This window comes from Physella acuta, unplaced genomic scaffold, assembly GCF_028476545.2.
Source record: "Physella acuta isolate Inbredline_101_S28 unplaced genomic scaffold, ASM2847654v3 ptg001420l, whole genome shotgun sequence".
Lineage (NCBI taxonomy): Eukaryota > Metazoa > Mollusca > Gastropoda > Physidae > Physella > Physella acuta.
This window is the reverse complement of record NW_026732935.1, coordinates 82,364-102,790: the sequence shown is the minus strand read 5'-3', so window position 1 is coordinate 102,790 and position 20,427 is coordinate 82,364. Positions and strand designations below refer to the sequence as shown.

Genomic DNA, 20,427 nt, shown 5'->3' with positions numbered 1-20,427 from the left:
CTGGTTTATTTATTAAATAGGCCAGTAGCCAAAAGCGTTGGAGATAAAAGCTCAAGAATCAACCATCGATTTCTTTAACATCGGCAGCCTAAACTCTACTAGTGATTGCTTTAATGTAGGCAGCCTAAACTCTACTAGTGATTGCTTTAATGTAGGCAGCCTAAACTCTACTAGTGATTGCTTTAATGTAGGCAGGCCAAACTCAAACAGCGATTTATTTAACATTGGTCAAATACTACAAGCAATGTGCTAATCAAAGTGACCGGAAATCATTCAGAATTAGACATCTTCAGTAAGTTCTTATACTTATGTATACAATTTCGTCACCTTATTGGACCGGTACCTATGTTATTAGTAGTTTATAAACCGGAAGTAGACTTAATTTAAGCAACGGAAATATAACAAAGTACATTTTCGGATATCTAAAATTATTCAAAAACATGTGAGATTTTTGCATACACAATGACATTTATATTTTAAATTTCGTTCAAGTAACATAAAAGGCTTAAAGCTGTAGGCTTTTAACAAACCTGAAGTATATTAAAAAGATTAATAATATTTACACAATAAACGACCAAGAAACTTGGACCACACTGAAAAATAAAATAAATCACAATCTGGAAAAATACCAATACTGCAATACAACCGATTTTGCCAGAGCTGCATTAGTAAACAGACATATCATTCCAAAAATAATTTTCGTAGCGACAAACTCTACAATACCCAACTCATTTATTAAAAAAACAAACAAGCACATTAGAGAGATCATTTTCAAAAACAGGATTAGAAACATTAGCCACAAAACCTTAATACAAAATAAATTAAATGGAGGTATAGGGCTACACGACATTCATACTAAAATAAACACCTTCCGATTAAAACACCTGGATAGAATAAGGATAGAACCACAGTATCATCCATTAGCACAATACTACATTGGGTTAAACATAAAGAGCATTTTAAAAATAAACATCATAACACCACACTATGGGGGAAATGACATAGGCAGCTTTTATAAAGAAACGCTAGCAACATTCCAAGGAAACAAAAGCATTATTGGGGAAGACACACAAAAAATATACGACATCCTAATCAAACAACAAGCGACACCCTTATACACGAGAATTAGTTGGGCCAGGGAACACAATATAATAGACATTAAAGATACATTTAGAAACATACATAATAAACGCATTACACCAAAAGAAAGGGAAGTATCATACAGACTGATTTTTAATACAACTCCAGTTTCACGAAATACAAAGTCAAATCAAAATGTTAAAATAACATGTCAAACGTATAAACAAAATATACAAGAAACTGAGAAACACATTTATTTAGATTGTATATTAGTACAGAAAGCAAAGCAAACACTTGCGAAAATATTAAACACCACCAATCAAACCGCCACAACAAATAAAGCAATCACACTTAATTTAATTAACACGACTAGACAAATAACAGAAGACGAAAACAGACTAGTAGCAACGGCTATTTATAGATCGACTATACTGCAAATTAGGAATAAAGTCAGATATTTTTTCACAAAATACACGGACATCGAGTTAAAGAAATATTTCAAGCAAAGCTAAGACATAGACTGGGAACTCTCACTTAATTAACTGAAAAAAAGAAATATACAGGAAAGAAATAAATAAAGTATTAATTTTAATTTAGACAGTCTCAAGTCTCAGCCCCCAAGTAAATTAACATTAGAACAGTCTTCTGTTTCCCGGGTTTTAAAATGCACAACCTGCATGGTAGAAAGAGATACACACCTCAACCCCCCCCCCCCCCACACACACACCCACTCAACCGGACTTACGGATATTTCAAGGTAGCGTGCCCTCATTGCCAAGGGTCAATTTTATGGCATGGAAAGTTTTGGAATGATATATCAGTATGTGTATTAAAGAGACACTTCTCCCACGGTCGTTTCTATTTCTGTCCATGGATGGCTACAATGTGAACTTTTGACTCCGCAGCACACTAAACTAAGCAGTCAAGAGAAACCTAGTTTGCACACCTTATTTTAATATAGTTCTTATGCCATTTTATTTTCTCCATTTGATTATTATATATACATTTGATGTTCATTGTTCATGTCTTTGATGCTGTGTAAAATCTATCAAATATATTATTATAACTAATTTAAATGTTTAAAACAATTGAATTAATAAAAAAAAACACTGTTTGAGGACAGTACAGATATAGATGTTTGAAAGGGAAGAATGTTTGCTTTGATGTGTCTCATTGTAATAACATAACTTTTCCGATTGCTTAAAATTTGTATAATTTTAATTCTCGGTAATCCCATTTTTTTTCAGCTCTACTTAAAAACCCACATTCAACCCCCCCCCCCCCCCGTCCCCTCAGCCCACCACGCACGCCGAGGAAAAAAAATCCCTTGAATCATCATTTAATTACACATTTGCATTTTCAGTTTCAGGTTGGTTTTTAATTTTTTTTTTCTTTATATTTAGACGTTTTGTATTAGATCTATGAATGAGTAAACCATCTTAAATGAATGAAAGCAGGCTACAAGTAAGAAAGAAATATTACTATTGTAATTCTGTATCAGTCCTCACAAGCCGATGATGATACTAAAGCGAACACACAACTGACGCTATACATTACGTGTCTGAGGCGGAAAAAAAATATATGTACGCACTTGTTTGCAATTCTCAATCGATAACGTTTGACTCCAAATAAACTAAAGAAACACATGTTCAAATATTAGATTAATTTTTATTTGGAGATTAACAATAAAATTAAAAGCGATATTTTTTCCAGATAGTGAAAGTTATGCATTTTATTATTTAAATTCCGTTTCAGATAAAGACAAAATGTTTTTTTTTCTGTTTTTTTTTTTCCTTCTGCTTAAATTATTTGATCAAAGTGTGCTGGGTGATTACAAATTGCAATTGTAGTTTTTAAATCTGCGCTTGATCTCCAAAAGTTTTTGAGGCAACATTAATAGTACAACCCGGCTTGTAAATCTCAAGTACCTAGGGGCAAGGCCGAGCGGGCCTTAAAGATGATCCAAAGCTATAGGGATAAGTACCTTGACTAAAAAAAAAGAAAAGAATTATATATATATATATATATATATATATATATATATATATATATATATATATATATATATATATATATATATATATATTTATTTATTTATTTATTTATATAAAATGTGAATTTTCTGGAAAATGTATTACTAAGTGTTTAATGGTTTTATTTTTTAAAATAAGTATTTTCGAGTTTGTAGATATAACATTATGTTATATCAAATGTCACCCAACGCTTACACATACGTCATGAACAGAAATATACATCTGTTATATAAAAGGCTAAAGTGTTGCAGGCCGATTATATCCGCTAAAGAAATGGGCACACCTGAACATTACGATTTCTTTTTCCCCATTCCTGTGTATTATAACATTGGGAGTTTTTGCGAGCTCAAATATACACAATTAGGTGAAAATGAATTGTTTTCAATTTTAAAATATTTTTATAGGCCACACAAGCGGAATCATTCGCACCTGCGCTTTTTGCAACGTTAGTGCTATTTGGTTTCATTGATTCTGTATTTACGTTTTTTTTTTTTTTTACACATTCTGAAATTTAAAAAAACGGTGCTCATGATATAATCCTTATAATATAATAAAACTAGATATTTTTTAAATCGGTGTCGGTGTCGGGGTGGGGGTCAGTGTCGGTGTAGGTGTAGGTGTAGGTGTGGGTGTGGGTGTGGGTGTGGGTGGGTTTGTGGGTAAAGGTGTGGGTGTGGGCGTAGGTGTGGTTGTTGGTGTGGGTGTAGGTGTAGGTGTAGGTGTAGGTGTAGGTGTAGGTGTAGGTGTAGGTGTAGGTGTAGGTGTAGGTGTAGGTGTAGGTGTAGGTGTAGGTGTAGGTGTAGGTGTAGGTGTAGGTGTAGGTGTAGGTGTAGGTGTAGGTGTAGGTGTAGGTGTAGGTGTAGGTGTAGGTGTAGGTGTAGGTGTAGGTGTAGGTGTAGGTGTAGGTGTAGGTGTAGGTGTAGGTGTAGGTGTAGGTGTAGGTTTAGGTTTAGGTTTAGGTGTAGGTGTAGGTGTAGGTGTCGTTGTCGTTGTCGTTGTCGTTGTAGTTGTAGGCGTAGGCGTAGGCGTAAGCGTAGGTGTAGGTGTAGGTGTAGGTGTAGGTGTAGGTGTAGGTGTAGGTGTAGGTGTAGGTGTAGGTGTAGGTGTAGGTGTAGGTGTAGGTGTAGGTGTAGGTGTCGGTGTAGGTGTAGGTGTAGGTGTAGGTGTAGGTGTAGGTGTAGGTGTAGGTGTAGGTGTAGGTGTAGGTGTAGGTGAGGTGAGGTGTAGGTGTAGGTGTAGGTGTAGGTGTTGGTGTTGGTGTGGGTGTAGGTGTAGGTGTAGGTGTAGGTGTAGGTGTAGGTGTAGGTGTAGGTGTAGGTGCGGTTGCATGTGGAGGTGGAGTTGGTGATGAATGAGTAGGTATAGCTTTAGGTATTATTTGTATAGCAACATGCAAAAGTGAAAATCGGGTTACTGTTCGAAATACGGGAAATGAAATAGGATTGTGACAGAAATAGCGAAATGAATATGTGTAATATACGATTAGAGACAGAGATAGAGATATGGATAAGGACAAAAATCGGGATAGGAATAAGGATATGGTCTAACAAGTAAAGTTTCATTTTTAAACCAGACGGTCTGTGGGGTAAATGAAGTAAAGTTCACATTTGTCTATGTTTTTAGCATATAAAGGGATAATTTGGTAAGCACTATGCTCAGCTGAATGTTTATTGCAGTAATTGTTAAATAGATTGGGACTAGAAAAGAGTTATGATTATATTTCTGGTTATGGTTGTGAGAGTTAGTGTTGCATTTAGACAATTAATTAAAACTTATTTTTATCCCCGAATCCCGGGCTGAGAAAGGTATATGCAGCAAGTGTTAAATAGACACACTTCTCAGAACCTGCTTAGATATCCAAGAGCTTTTTTTCTAGCAAACGAATATAGGACCACTTTAGGACAACTTTGCCTACTCAAACAAAAACTTCTTTTCTCTTTAAAAAACCTATTATTACTACCATTTGATATATAAACGCTAACAGAACAAGCATATTATCAATGACTACAATATATCATCAAAACTTTTGTTAAACAACAAATGGCGACTAAACTGATCTGCTAGTCTGGTTAACGTAAAACCCGTATAGTGTGTCTCATTTCCTCCCGCATGTCTTAACTCCATGTCGTGGCAGCCCATCATGAGATATGAAATTGTCGCTGGCTGAAGAGAAAGAAACAAATACGTACAATAGTTAAAGTGTATACACACGCAGCAAAAATCAATATACATAAAACAATGTATGTTTCTTTGTTTATTACTTTGTGTGTCTGTCGTATATGCATTACTACACCTTGGGGCTGGCAGGGCGTGATTTGATTTTTCTAAATTGGGTATATAAGAATAAAAGTCGATTGCGGTTTGACACCAATCATTCGATCGCCATCAAACTTTAGGGAGTTGAATAAAACACTCTAGGATAGGTTTCTGTAAAAAAAAATCATTTTTTTTTAATTTAGCAAGGGCGGCACTATGGCGCCTACGTTCGTTTTAAACCTTTTGATAGAATATGGATAAAATTGGGTTTTAGAGTAGATTACTCAATATAATTAGGCGCGTTCGCCGGCGACCCGACAAGGTGCAATTTGGTGCCCAGGGCTTTTTTTTGGCGGTAGTGTAGGAAACCAGTACCCCGATAAATATCATCCAAGTGCAGGCATTGTTTAGATTAAATAACGCAGTTTTAGAAAACATGGTCTTTCGTCTTTTATCAATTAGTAAAGCATTTATGAAACCCTCCTTATATATTTCGTCCGATTTATTTTTTCTTTTATACATCGCTACACCTTTCATCTGATTGCCATGTAACTTTGGGAAGTTGTTGAGAATATTCGTGGGGAGTCTTCTGCGAAAAACAAAAATCAATTTCGCACGAGCGTCGTCCGGTAGAGTGTAATGTGTTGCCCCGGGTTATCCCGTGAGCGCTACGGGCCTAGTTTTAAACAGTGAGATAGACTATGAATAAGATGGGGCGTTTAATCGTACACTAAATCTAATCAGACACTTTCACCGGCGTCCGACAGTTCGCGATTTGTCGCTCTGGGCTACATCGGTAGAGCTATGATGGTGGATAGAATATTGATAAGAAATAGTATTGTAGTCGTTCACTAAACTGAATCAGGTGCGTCTGACTGCGCCCCAGCAGAGTACGATTCGCCCCGGGTTATCCTGTGTTTTTTTTAACCCCGCGGCAACGCGCAGGGACAGGCACGCTAGTATATTAAGGATAGACAATACGGATAAAAATTCATTTTTATTTAACACATTTCTGGGTGTTTAATAAATTCAAAAGTTGTTAACCTATTGACAAAAATAATGTTTAGCCGCCAATAGCAGTACTGGGTGCCATGGAAATCACAAAAAAAGGTGTGAAAACGAACACCTTTTCAAACATCTATAACTTTGTTATAAGAGATTTTTAAAACTGATGAAAGATGTAGATTTCTTAAACTACACATGTATACGTTTATTCATTGCGGTAGCTCGTACTCAATTTTTAATACAATTTTTTAGGTACATTTATATACACAAATTAGGGGGTGGTGCTACATAAATATCAATATTTCCTAAAGTATTTTAATAAACTTAATGTTCAAACGTAGTTTTGTAGATAGTATAATGCTGAATAACTTGGAATGCGATTTTAATGTTGAACTTTGAGTAAAAATGCAATGTTGAGAAAACGTAAAAAGAAGGACGAAAAAAGGCATTGTGCGTTTACTCTTGTAAAAAACAGAAAAAAAAAACGTCTTGTTATGTTTGAAAAAAAAAACAATTTTAATACTAAAATACGCTTTGATTTATGTTGTAACTTTTAGACAGATTTTTCTATGTAAGCAGAAAATATTTGTAGAACAGGTAATGAATTTATAACTATTAAATCTAACACATCCTATCAATCGAGTGTTAGTCTCAGAACAGCTATCATCAAACCTGATTAAGTTTTGTTTGTAAACCGGTCTTCTCACTGCAATACTCTATCTATCTCTACTTAATTTGTTTCTTACAAACGTTTATTGCCTTTTGATAACAGCCTACTGCACAATCCTTGGTACAGCACTTGAGAGTAAACAATCCCCCTATCTCACACCTACCCATATATTTATAATCTTACTGAAAAGTCAAAAGCACAAGCCGGAACATGTCCTTCCGCAAAATGTATATTTGACATTCCAAATGAGGCTGTGCAGGGCGGGTCACGGATAACTTCGGAGTCAGTCACATTATGATAGATGTGAGTTCTAAGGTCAGCGCGAGTTCCGAGCCTGAAAAAACATACAACATTATACACAATACTAGTATATTAACTAGTCATGCTGCCTAGCTTCGCTTAGGTATTCAAAACATTGAGAATTTGAATGCTTAATTAATTAGTGATTGGCTGTTATGTGTAGTGCTTACGTTTAAACAGTAACACTAATTTTAGAGAAATTGTTGTTGTTGTTGTTGTTTGTTGCTTTTATCCCGTTTTCAAAGAGATTGTTGTGATGTTCGCAATATATAAATCAAAAGGTAATAAGAACTACAGAGGTTCCCTTAACAGTATAACTTAAAATTGATTTTACATTGAAATTTAAAATTAATTTCTACAATAAATTAGAATACACTTCTTAATTTACAATTTTATTTTTTACTAAAATAATGCTACATTTCGACACTTTCTGTTTGTGTTTAAAATAGTATTAAATTGTTTGAAAAATTATTATTTTAAAACGTTATCTCCCTTGTAAATTGAACGAATGACGTAGACTGTTTATTTTTTTTTCACAGATAGTTGCTATGCTTAAATAAGAAAATACGGACAATTTCAACGACCATAATGTTTTTTTTAACGACGGGAAAAATTGCTTTTTGTTACACTCAAGGGTCGGTCTACGACCTCACAAAATATCCGGGTTATCGTTCGGCAAGTTTTTTATTTATAGATCATGTAAGAAGAATTTCACTCGTGGTCACTTTTTAGCCATCGCCATGCGAGCAGAGGCTGACCGATACTATATCCATAAGGCCGGTTCATTTACTCAGCTCAATGCAAAAAATTAGCCAGATGTACAGAGCTAAAATTCAAAAACATTGTTTAGAATATAGTCATTGTTTTTCACCAAATTAACAATGTTTATATAGGGAATTCAGACCGGTCAGTTCTAAAGCCCTTCTGGAATTTTCCCGAATATAACGCCTACCGTATAGTGACACCCCCCCCCCTATCGCGGGTATTTCTACGACCTCAGGAGTTATGATTGGGTTTGTTCGTCCAGATTTTTGTATTTATTTTTTTTAACAAAAACCGTACTATATTTATATAAGGAAATATGGCCTCTGGTCAGTTAAACCATTCGTTCCGGAATTTTTCCGAGGGTAGCACAATTTATGTGTGGACCCCCTGGGGCCGATGTACATCTCCAAGGGTTTTCATAGGGTTCCTACGTGAGACATTTTTTTATATATAGCTCAATTAAGGAGAATTTCTCTCTTGGTCACTTTTTAGCCCTCGCCGTGCGAGCAGAGGCTGAATGATAGTGTATCCATAAGGCCGATTCATTTACACGGGTTTATGGAAAAAAAAATAGCGCGATGTACAGAGCCAAAGTTCCAAAACATTGTTTTGAAAAGAGTCATCAGTTTTCAGAAAATTAACAATGTTTATATAGGGAAAATTCGGACCGGTCTGTTCTAAAATTCTAGGGAGTTTTCCGGAACATATCATAGTTTTTTTAACCACCCCCGTGGGTCGGTCTACGACCTCAAAAGTTATGAAAAAGTTCCTACGTGGAATTTTTTTCCGATATAAAGCTTATATAAGGCGCCGATTAGTTGAGGTCAGTTTTGACCCCCTAATCGTGGACTTTTCGGGCAACCGGCACTGGCCTCCGATTTTTGTCGCCCCAAGGCAAGAGCCTGCAGAATTCTAAGCGCCAACGGCGGCGGGAGGTGCCCTATCGGGCACCCGACAACTCTGCTTTATATATATATATAAATTAGAAAATAGCTAAACAAAGATTTCATTGATAAAGTAATGAGGGCCTGAAAATACTGAAATAGTTTGTTATAGAAATTTATTATTGCAATAGATTCTAGATCTAGGTGGGGTCTAGATCTGTCTGTCTCGTTTTTCCGTAGATCTAGATCATCTAGATCTAGATCTAGAATCTCTAGATCTAGAAGATCTAGAATATCTAGATCTAGATCTAGAATATCTAGAATCCTAATAGATATTTTTTTTTTTAAAGTTTAGGCTGAGAAATTTGTATTGTATAAATTTTATAGCTTACGTAGATCTAAATCATATTTGAATGAAAATGACGTAATTAATTCTTTGCTCTTTTTTAGCGAAACATTAGTAGCGTCATTGTTTCATACGTTCTTTATCACAACTATAAACACTTTTCCGGTTGCATGATTAAAACTGTTTTTCTACATTTGAATATGCCTTTATGTTTTATTTTTCTTCTTTGAGTAAAATTGTGTTTATACATTAAAAACATCTAACATATTATGTTCAACAAATATTTTGAGACAGAGAGAGAGAGAGAGAGAGAGAGAGAGAGAGAGAAGATTACACAGATATATCATAACAGATTCACATTTACATTAAAGTTAACATGCATAGGATTATCCATGGAATAACTAACAAACAAATTCACATTTGCATTAATAATTTAATCTTTATACTTATTAATAGATAAGCTGTATACCTAAATATAATACACACATACACTGAACTAAAACTTACCAGAAGTTACGGGTTCTAAATTTTGCAAATTCTACATGTGTGTTATGTCCATTTTTGCTTACCCCCACCATTGCAGTATAACTACTATGCAAGTAAGACGTTCTCAGGTAAAACCAGAGTTCCTAGAAAAACAAAATATAATAACTTGATTAAAAAAAATGTAATTGCAACAAGCAATAATTTTTCCACTAAAACAAATACAATTTAAATATTCTACTGCTCCCCTTTTGCACTACTATCAAAATAACCATATTGTAAATGTATGTGATTGTGATTGTGATTGTGATTGTGATTGTGATTGTGATTGTGATTGTGATTGTGATTGTGATTGTGATTGTGATTGTGATTGTGATTGTGATTGTGATTGTGATTGTGATTGTGATTGTGATTGTGATTGTGATTGTGATTGTGATTGTGATTGTGATTGTGATTGTGATTGTGATTGTGATTGTGATTGTGATTGTGATTGTGATTGTGATTGTGATTGTGATTGTGATTGTGATTGTGATTGTGATTGTGATTGTGATTGTGATTGTGAACGTGAACGTGAACGTGAACGTGAACGTGAACGTGTACGTGTACGTGTACGTGTACGTGTACGTGTACGTGTACGTGTACGTGTACGTGTACGTGTACGTGTACGTGTACGTGTACGTGTACGTGTACGTGTACGTGTACGTGTACGTGTACGTGTACGTGTACGTGTACGTGTACGTGTACGTGTACGTGTACGTGTACGTGTACGTGTACGTGTACGTGTTCGCGTTCGCGTTGACGTTGACGTTGACGTTGACGTTGACGTTGACGTTGACGTTGACGTTGACGTTGACGTTGACGTTGACGTTGACGTTGACGTTGACGTTGACGTTGACGTTGACGTTGACGTTGACGTTGACGTTGACGTTGACGTTGACGTTGACGTTGACGTTGACGTTGACGTTGACGTTGACGTTTACGTTTACGTTTACGTTTACGTTTACGTTTACGTTTACGTTTACGTTTACGTTTGCGTTTGCGTTTGCGTTTCTGTTTGCGTTTGCGTTTGCGTTTGCGTTTGCGTTTGCGTTGGCGTTTGCGTTTGCGTTGGCGTTTACGTTTACGTTTACTTTTACGTTTACGTTTACGTTAGCGTTTGCGTTTGCGTTTGCGTTTACGTTTACGTTTACGTTTACGTTTGCGTCTCTGTTTGCGTTTGCGTTTGCGTTTGCGTTTGCGTTTGCGTTTGCGTTTGCGTTTGCGTTTGCGTTTGCGTTTGCGTTTGCGTTTGCGTTTGCGTTTGCGTTTGCGTTTGCGTTTGCGTTTACGTTTACGTTTACTTTTACGTTTACGTTAGCGTTTGCGTTCGCGTTCGCGTTCGCGTTCGCGTTCACGTTCACGTTCACGTTCACGTTCACGTTTCCGTTAGCGTTTGCGTTCGCGTTCGCGTTCGCGTTCGCGTTCACGTTCACGTTCACGTTCACGTTCACGTTCACGTTCACGTTCACGTTCACGTTCCCGTTTGCGTTCGCGTTTGCGTTTGCGTTTGCGTTTACGTTTACGTTTGCTTTTACGTTTGCGTTTAAGTTTGCGTTTACGTTTACGTTTACGTTTCAGTTTCCGTTCGCGTTTGCGTTCGCGTTCGCGTTCGCGTTCGCGTTCACGTTCACGTTCACGTTCACGTTCACGTTCACGTTCACGTTCACGTTCACGTTCACGTTCACGTTCACGTTCCCGTTCCCGTTCGCGTTCGCGTTTGCGTTCGCGTTTACGTTTACGTTTACGTTTACGTTTACGTTTGCGTTTGCGTTTGCGTTTGCGTTTACGTTTACGTTTACGTTTACGTTTACGTTTACGTTTACGTTTACGTTTACGTTTACGTTTACGTTTACGTTTACGTTTACGTTTACGTTTACGTTTACGTTTACGTTTACGTTTACGTTTACGTTTACGTTTACGTTTACGTTCACGTTCACGTTCACGTTCACGTTCACGTTCACGTTGACGTTCACGTTCACGTTTACGTTTACGTTTACGTTTACGTTTACGTTTACGTTTACGTTTACGTTTACGTTTACGTTTACGTTTACGTTTACGTTTACGTTTACGTTTACGTTTACGTTTACGTTTACGTTTACGTTTACGTTTACGTTTGCGTTTACGTTTGCGTTTACGTTTACGTTTACGTTTACGTTTACGTTTACGTTCATGTATTTCGGTAAAAAATTATATCTTTGCTAAGTTATGATTTTTACCGTAATACATGCGTTAACGTTTACCATAACCCAGGTATTAAAAGTCTTCCTGGAAAGTTTTCTGCGATAAAAGGTTTGAGAAGATGGCGCCAAACATTAGGGTGCTATCTCCGAGTTTCCACCGGAGACGAACGACCGACCTTTTTGAGTGATGTGTGTGTTTTTTAGGTACTGAAGCGTGGTCTGTATGGTGTACGATGAATGATTTTGTGTGTATCTTCGGGAAAGTAGGTGCCCTGTTGGAGTGTTGTGTTGATGTGTGACTAGAATAATCGGGTGTGATGTGGAGTGGTGTCGGGTTTTATTCGGAGAACTGTACATGTGATGTGAGGGCTGTATGTGGAGTGATTAGATTTCGTATGTGGGGCAGGTTTGTTAGGATTCGGTCTACTCTGTATGAAGTGAGGTGAATGTTTGTCGTGGGCTTTGCTTCGGCGTGTCGTTCATGATGTCTTGATGCGTGAATCTATCAGCTAAGTGGTGTATGTTTTGATGTACTCCGAGTGTTGTGTGTTTGTTTGTGTGTGTGGTGTATGGTGATTAAAGTGTATGGTGAGGGATCAGAGGCGTAGCGAGGGGGGGGGGGGCGGGGGTGCGGACCGCACCGGGTGACACCATTTAAGGGGGTGACACCAAGGCAAAAAATAGCAAAATATATAGAGAAAAACTTGAGGGGGGGTGCAAATCGAAAACTTGAGGGGGGGGTGCAAATCGAAAGTTTGAAGGGGGGGGGGGCAAATCGAAAATGTGTCCCCGGGAAGGGTCGCTACGCCTCTGGTGGGTAAAACCATTAAGTGCCGCACCGGGTGACACCCGACCTCGCTACGCCACTGTGTGGGATGAATGATTACTTTTGAATCGTGTCGATAGTTACACGTGTCGTGTATGTAAGCGTATGGCAGTTATCCTCTCCCTTTAACACTTTGTAATATATGATTTATGAAATTAATATTTCCTTCACGATAATTTCAGAATAACAATTGTTTTATATGTAGTGCCATTATTTTCTATTGTCCGCTGTTGTGCGGGTTTAGATACTAAAAAATAAAAAATAAAAACAAAAAGAAAATACAAATACAGACCGGTGCTGTGAATTGTGGGTTTAGAGTCAGTGTCGTATCAAAAGGCAACATTTCAAAAGTAAAATCAACTCTTGTATTGTTACTTGAGTGCACAGCCGTACCCCATTGGCTAGAAGCAACACGAAGCACGTTGCTGTATAAAATGTTGTTACATTCCGCTAGTCCAATGCCAAAATAGAAAACAATTTTTTAATGTGTTTAACTAAATATCAATTATTTCAAAAGGTTATTTATTTTAAAAACTGAAACTGTTCTAGAGTTGTTAACTTAAACTGTATGAGACAAGGTTCTAACCGTAATATTTCAGTCTCCCTAAAACTTCGCCCCTCTTCCCTGCGTTTCTTTTGAAACTTTATAACATACTAGCGTGCCCGTCCTAGCGTATTGTCGCGGTTTCAGAAAAAAAGTATGATGTAAAATTTTAGGAGGGTTTTATCATTGCGTTACCAATCCTATATTCCTATGCGTGTGACCTATTTTTCTAAAACTGACATAACAAAAATGTAAACTGTGCCTGACGATATATATTTCTTTGATAGTATTTGATTGTATTTGTCAAAACGATATCGACTTTAATTTTTTTATTTACCGAATATTGAGAAAAATCGCACACTCCCGGGAAGCTACCCCTAACGGACTAAAAAAAAACAAATTTGAAAACAAAACGGAATACTCACACATTCTGGCAAGATTTAGCAGAATCATTAAGCTAATCAGGATCATTTTCATGTAGTCTTGTAATAGTTCACTGAATACAATATCGTAACACATAATAAATACATATTGTATTCTTAAACATTTTAAAACAACAAGATTACTAAGACTGTTTAAACTTCAGCACTCTACTTAACAGTCTGAGTAATTTCATGTCAAAGAGTTGACGGAATATTCACAAACCGATTTCTTGGATGGTGATTAGAACTGCTAAGTATTGCTTAATAGTATAATTCAAATAATTGAATGAGAAAACGAATGGTTAAAATACCATCTTTATGACCCTATTAATCAATTTTAAAAACAATCATTTTTCCCAAGCTTGCATGCAAGTTTTACATCCGTCATCATTTTCTATTTGGCATCTTTGGAGCGTTGGATTTCTTATTTATTTGATAATCGTATTTTCCGTCCTCTCGGAAACACCCAAACCTTACAATAGGCTTTTTAAATAACACACATATGGTTTTTTCGTGTCCCAATTTTCCTTGTTTTTTGCTGTTTATCTCATATCGCAGTTTTTGTGTTACTAAAAAGCCTAGCACTGTTAAACTTGATTTCAACCCTGTTTTGCTTTTTAATACTTACTTTCATCTGCCAAAGATAGAAAAAATATTCAAAAGGCTATAGATCTTAAATTGTAAAAAAAAAAATAAACTGAACTTATCCCCTTAATTAGATGATTACTTAACTTTTTAAAAATTAATCAAGATTTTCTATGTAAAGTACTAATGTTCCAAACTATGATACACTATTTTTTGCTGTTCATTTGGTATGCAATTCATTTTCCTTTGAGATCCTACTATATGTTTTTCAAAGTACTCATACATTTCTTTTTAAAAAATGTAAATATCCCGACTGCATTAGTTTTAGAATCCCCCTTAGTGTTATCTAAGAATATTCGATAAAGTTTAGTGGAGATCACTCCAATTTTATTTAAACGATTTTCATAATTGTCCTATAAATACATAGCAAAGCGGTCAGATCCCGGTTAGGGTATTACTCGGCGCCAGAGGCAATTCAAGTTTGGCAGGCTCCTGCCTTTTGGGCAATAGAACAAGGGGGCCGTACCGGTTGATCACAAGGTTCAAGAAGATGGGGTCAAAGCTGACCATGACTGACCGGCGTCTAATAAGAGCTATATATCTCTCAAAAATGTTTGCCAAAAACGACCCACCTTGAAAATTTGTAAGGTCGTAGAAAAAGGTCTAGAGGTGTTATAAAAATTCGCCATATCTTGGAAAACTTCGTAAAGTGGTAAAACTTGACCAGTTGTATTTCCCTATATAATCTTTGTATTTTATGGAAAAAACAGAAGGAAATTTCAACAAAGATTTTAGGGCGCTTACCCTTTGTACACCAGGTTAATTTTTTGCAATCACCTCTGTAAATGACAAAGACGTATGGGAAAACTGTCGGTTTGACTCAAGTCAATCGACGAGGGCTAAAACATGAACAGCAGTAAAATTCTCATTATATGAGCTATACATAAAAAAAAAAACTTTTCCCGAACGAACCCCTTTGATAATTTGTGAGTTCATAGACGTACGCTTAGTGGTGTCAGAAAAAAAAATTGCCATATCCGAGGAAAATCTTGAAAGTGGTCAAAACTAACCAGTCGTGTTTCCCTAAATAATGTTTAATTTTATTTAAAAAACAGGGTAATTTCAGCACACATTTTTGGGTACTTAACCTCTGTACACTTGACTAATTTTTTGCATGGACCTCTATATATGACTAGGCCGTTTGGAAAAACTGTGGATCAGACTCTAAGCTCTCGTCGAGGGCTAAAAGTGACCGCGTGCTTAACAAAAAAATCTTTATTCCCGTCGTAAACACATATATAACACGTGTTTGTGAAAAAGTACAACTTTTTAACTTTTTATTTTATAGCTTTTTAAATTAATATAAAAATGTTTTTATCGTATTTTATCGTATTTTCAACAAAAACAGAAAATATTAAAGTATAGCATTTGTTGAAATAGAATATTTGTTATTAGTTGAGTTATGTGTGAACGGGTGAATGGATGATTTATTTTGTATTATTTTAATTGGGTGCGAATCTGTGCATGAATGTTCTACTAGACAGAGGCTGCGGGGTTTCCCCTTCCGGCCAGTCAAAGGTATTTAACGCCGAGTGACCGCCAGCATTAGTCCTTGTTCACCTTATAACCAGAATGTAGATCGGGTCTGTTTCTGTGTGAGCTCTTGGCGCACCTTGTGCGTGAAGGTTTTTGTTTTTTTTTTATATTTTATTTTTATAAGTTATGTGTATGAAAGCGACTGCCGGTGTTTCTCGTTATCTTTCTTTTTCGTGTAAAACGAGATAGTGGGCATCGGTAGGTCAGTTACACACCTAGTGTATTCTTTTTGTTGGTTTAAAATGTATTTTAGTATTTTCTAAACCCTTGGCGTGTGTTTTGGACCTCGTGGTTTAGGTCGTAATGTTTAAAAGGGTTTCTTAACAGGTTTTAATGCGTGTGTGTATTTTACTTGATTATTTTAGATATCTTTAGAAGAGGTTAGTAATATTTAAACATCTATATATATATAATTCTCTTCTGGGAGCAGTTAGAAAACAAGCTGCAAGCGCCTCCTTGCAGTCCCCTCTCTTTCTCTCTATCACTATCACTACCACCCCCACCCCACCCCCACATTGTCTGGTGAGCTGTGGTCACGCTGTTTACATTTTACAATCATAGTGACGGGTTTGGTGACGGCTATTAGGGGCATATAATTTAGTTTGAAACGATTTTAAACTTAGAGGAGGTAACTAAGAGGAGGCTGATTTCATGTGGGGGGGAGGGGGGTTTAGTGTTTTTAAGCAAATATTTTCAGTGGCAGCATTGGTACTGTCGAATTCACAAATTATAAATTACTGAAAAGTAGAAAAAAAAAACTAAATAGCGGCGTATGATACGTAGCGGGTCGGCTCGTATGTATATATTGATGTATGTATTTGCCATGCATTTATTTGTTTTCTTTATTCTTTTCGCTCCCCCCCCCCCTTCCGGCGTGGTTGCTTGCGCAACGTGGCTGGGTATTTTGTATGTATTGTTTTGTACGTATTGTTTTATACGTAGTGTTGTGTATGCATTGTTTTGTTTGATGTGGATATTAGATGGCGTTTCGTAGGCCGTAGCGGATAGGAAGGTTGTCTGTGTGGTAAGAGCCTAGACTATCCAAGGCACCGAATGTACATAATATTCCATCGAACATTGTGGTTTTTTTTTTAGTGTTTATTAGATGATTGTTCAAGATGTTTAGAGTTTGACTTAGTGTGTACGCTTTCCTGTTTCTATTTTTTATGTATTAAATTTGATTAAATTGTTAAAGTTTTTGGGTGTTTTTATCTAGACAAAGGTTAGGGTTTAACCAACGTGGGTTTTACCACGTTGCACTGACCGGACAGTTATTAGTTAAGCCTAAGGCAGAGTAGATAGTGTAGTTATCCCCCACCCCTAGCAGGGCTTACGAATTGGTAGCGCGAGCGGGGTCAGTGCTTTAGTCTAGGTAAATTTTTGTTTTTCTATTAGGGCTAGGTTAGTATAGGTAAATTTTGTTTTTTATAGGTCACCATGGAACAATGTATGTGTTTAGTCTTTGTGTCTAGAGTAGGGATTGTTCAAACACCCAGTCAGGTTGTTGGAGATCGGTGCCTCCTGTGTGCTAGGCTGGACAAGGCACGGTGTGTGGTGCAGGGTCTGGTTTTTAAGGCAGACCGGTGACTTGGAGAACGGTGGCAGTCGACCTGACTATAAAATTCTTATGGCGTCAAAGTCTTGACCCACAAAGAGGGCTAACTGGACACCTTCCCCACGAGTGTGTCGAGGCGGACATACGATGATTGGCGGCGTGTAACAGCAAGAGAGGCAGTGGTGTAAGGCGGTTGCGTCATCTCCGGACCAACCAAGCCGACGCTCCACCAATGGGCCTACGCTGTGACGCAAGACCAGACGGCGTGTGTACAGATGAGACGTTGCCACAGCGTGTGTCTAGTGCACGCGGTGTGTGATACGGGCAGCCGTCCAGCATACCTTGCTCTAAGAGCAATTCGGGCCACCTGTGCCTCGCCCCACCGGTCGTCTAGATGGTCAGCATGGCGCAAACTTCACAATCACCCAGATAGGGGATGCTACTCTACATGAAAAGAGGGGTGGACCATCTGGTTTTCGCAGAGTAGCTAGAACTCTGAAATGTTTGTGCCTACTCGCACCCAGTATGGGTTTTAACATCCGCCAGGAAATCTTCCCGCCTCCACACCAGTATGCCAGGCTATAGACATTGTTAAGTAAGAAATGTTGCTACCAATGCATCAGACTACCGGCATTTGGGTAGCATGGCCACCCCGGACAAAGTTATCAAATCTGCTCTCAGTCGATGGTAAGAAATGGAGAAAATATTGGGACACTGCGTCGGTCAACTAGGGATCGCGATACGCAGAGTGCTGTATTTGTAACTGTGTCATGCTGTATTAATTTTGTTACTCCCTGATGTATATTTTTTGTATATTTTATTTGAATGGCTTACAGGGATTGCATGTTTTAAAACAGGGTGAATGTGAGCGGGTGAATGGATGATTTATTCTGTATTATTTTATTGGGTGCGAATCTGTGCGTTCTACTGGACAGCGGCTACGGGGTTTCCCCTTCCGGCCAGTCACGGGGTATTTAAGGCCGAGTGACCGCCAGCATTAGTCCTTTTTCACCTTATAACCAGAATGTAGATCGGGTCTGTTTCTGTGTGAGCGCTTGGCGCACTGCGTGCGTGAAGGTATTTGTTTTTTTTTATTTTTTTATTTTTAGAAGTGATTTGTAAGAAAGCGACTGCCGATGTTTCTCGTTATCTTTCTTTTTCGTCTAAAACGAAATAGTGGGCATCGGCAGGTGGTATATTTTTTTGTTGGTTTAAAATGTATTTTAGTATTTTTTAAACCCTTGGCCTGTGATTTGGACCACGTGGTTTAGGTCGTTATGTTTAGAAGGGTTTTCTAAACTGGTTTGAATGCGTGTATTTTACTTGATTTTTTTAGATATCTTTAGTACAAGTTAGTAGTATTTAAACATATGTATATATTGATGTATGTATTTGCCATGCATTTTATTTATGTTTTCTTTATTCTTTTCTCTTCCCCCCTGCCTTCCAATGAGGTTGCTTGTGCAGCTTGGCTGGGTGTTTTGTATTTATTGGTTTTTGTATATTGTTTTGTAGGTATTGTTTTATACGTAGTGTTGTGTATGCATTGTTTTGTTTGTTGTGTTTGGTGCGGATATTAGATGGCGTTTCGGTGGCCGTATGGGATAGGAAGATTGTCTGTGTGGTCTGTGTGTTTAGAATTTGACTTAATGTTTACGCTTTTTGGTTCAATTTTTTATGGTATAAATTTAATTAAATTGTTAAAGTTTTTTTGTGTTTTTATCTAGACTAAGGTTAGAGTTTAACCACCGTGGGTTTTACCACGGTTGCACTGACCGGACAGTTATTAGTAAAACCTAGGGAAGGGTAGATAGTGTAGTTATCCCCCACCCCTAGCAGGGCTTACATATGTATCGTAATTAAATTGTAAAAATTAATTTCAAAAGTTAATTTATTTATATAATGTTTGAGCAGTCGTGACCAAGACTTAACCATCAACTAGTTGGTGAAGCTATTTATAGTGGTTATTTTTGTTTAATCCGCTTTTGTAATTTTTTTGTATTAAAGTAATCTTTTAATTATGTTTTTTTTTCATAAATCTTTCGAGTAATAAAATTACAATACTAGATTGTGTTGAATTTTCAACGAAGAAGAATGTAAACTGCGTATTCTGTATGTCTCATTAACCATAAATAATTATACACGTAAGAGCCTAATTTAAAAAAAAAATCATGATATATTTTTTTCTATCAAACTTTTAAACGTCTTTTGTTTTTTATAAAACTTCGCTTTTTTGAAGCCAAATTTGAGAGTTAGCCTTCACAGCTTGCTCAAAGCAGATGCTTACAACTAGAATCATAGATATCCACGCCGATACAATATACATTTATTTAATAAAACTTGCAATTAAGGCACATTTTCTACATTAATTGACTTACTCAGTTGCATATCATATTGTATTTTTCATCTTGTTAAAAATCGTTACTATCACTTTTTAAGAAATTAAATCACATGCTTCTTTAGTTAACAACGTAAAACTCACGAAAAACACGAACACATTTAATCCAACTTACACTTTACAACCTAGGTTCTTCGTAAATTTACTGCTATCAATCAACGGTCGCCTCTGAGAGCAGCAGAGTACGACTAAACATCCCGTTTTATAGAATGTCACTTACAGCTTAGGAGGCTGGGCGTGTAGGATCATCATCCAATAGGAATGTTTCATTAGTCAATCAACGAATAAACCCATCTCTACCATATAAAACACGTACACGTATCTGTTGTATAGTATTTCTTTAGCCTATTAAAATAGAATAACTATTGTATGTTAACTATAAGCGCATTTGTTTAAAAATATTATTTTTGCAAACAAAGATGTGATAGGTTGTTGGTAAATGGTGGTATTGTATTAACTG

At 36.9% G+C, this 20,427-nt stretch overlaps 1 protein-coding gene across 1 annotated transcript; it reads right to left on the bottom strand.

Annotated features, from left to right (window-relative positions):
- Positions 1-2,786: 2,786 nt before the first annotated feature.
- LOC131927571 (uncharacterized) lies at positions 2,787-20,147 on the bottom strand. The gene is made up of 7 exons (XM_059283283.1): positions 20,083-20,147; positions 13,837-13,907; positions 13,160-13,317; positions 9,847-9,968; positions 7,228-7,378; positions 5,167-5,276; positions 2,787-3,069 (listed from the first exon to the last, which is right to left on the bottom strand). The coding sequence occupies exons 2-7, from the start codon at positions 13,886-13,888 to the stop codon at positions 3,009-3,011; spliced, it is 654 nt and encodes a 217-aa protein (XP_059139266.1). The 5' UTR covers positions 13,889-13,907; positions 20,083-20,147; the 3' UTR covers positions 2,787-3,008.
- Positions 20,148-20,427: the final 280 nt, after the last annotated feature.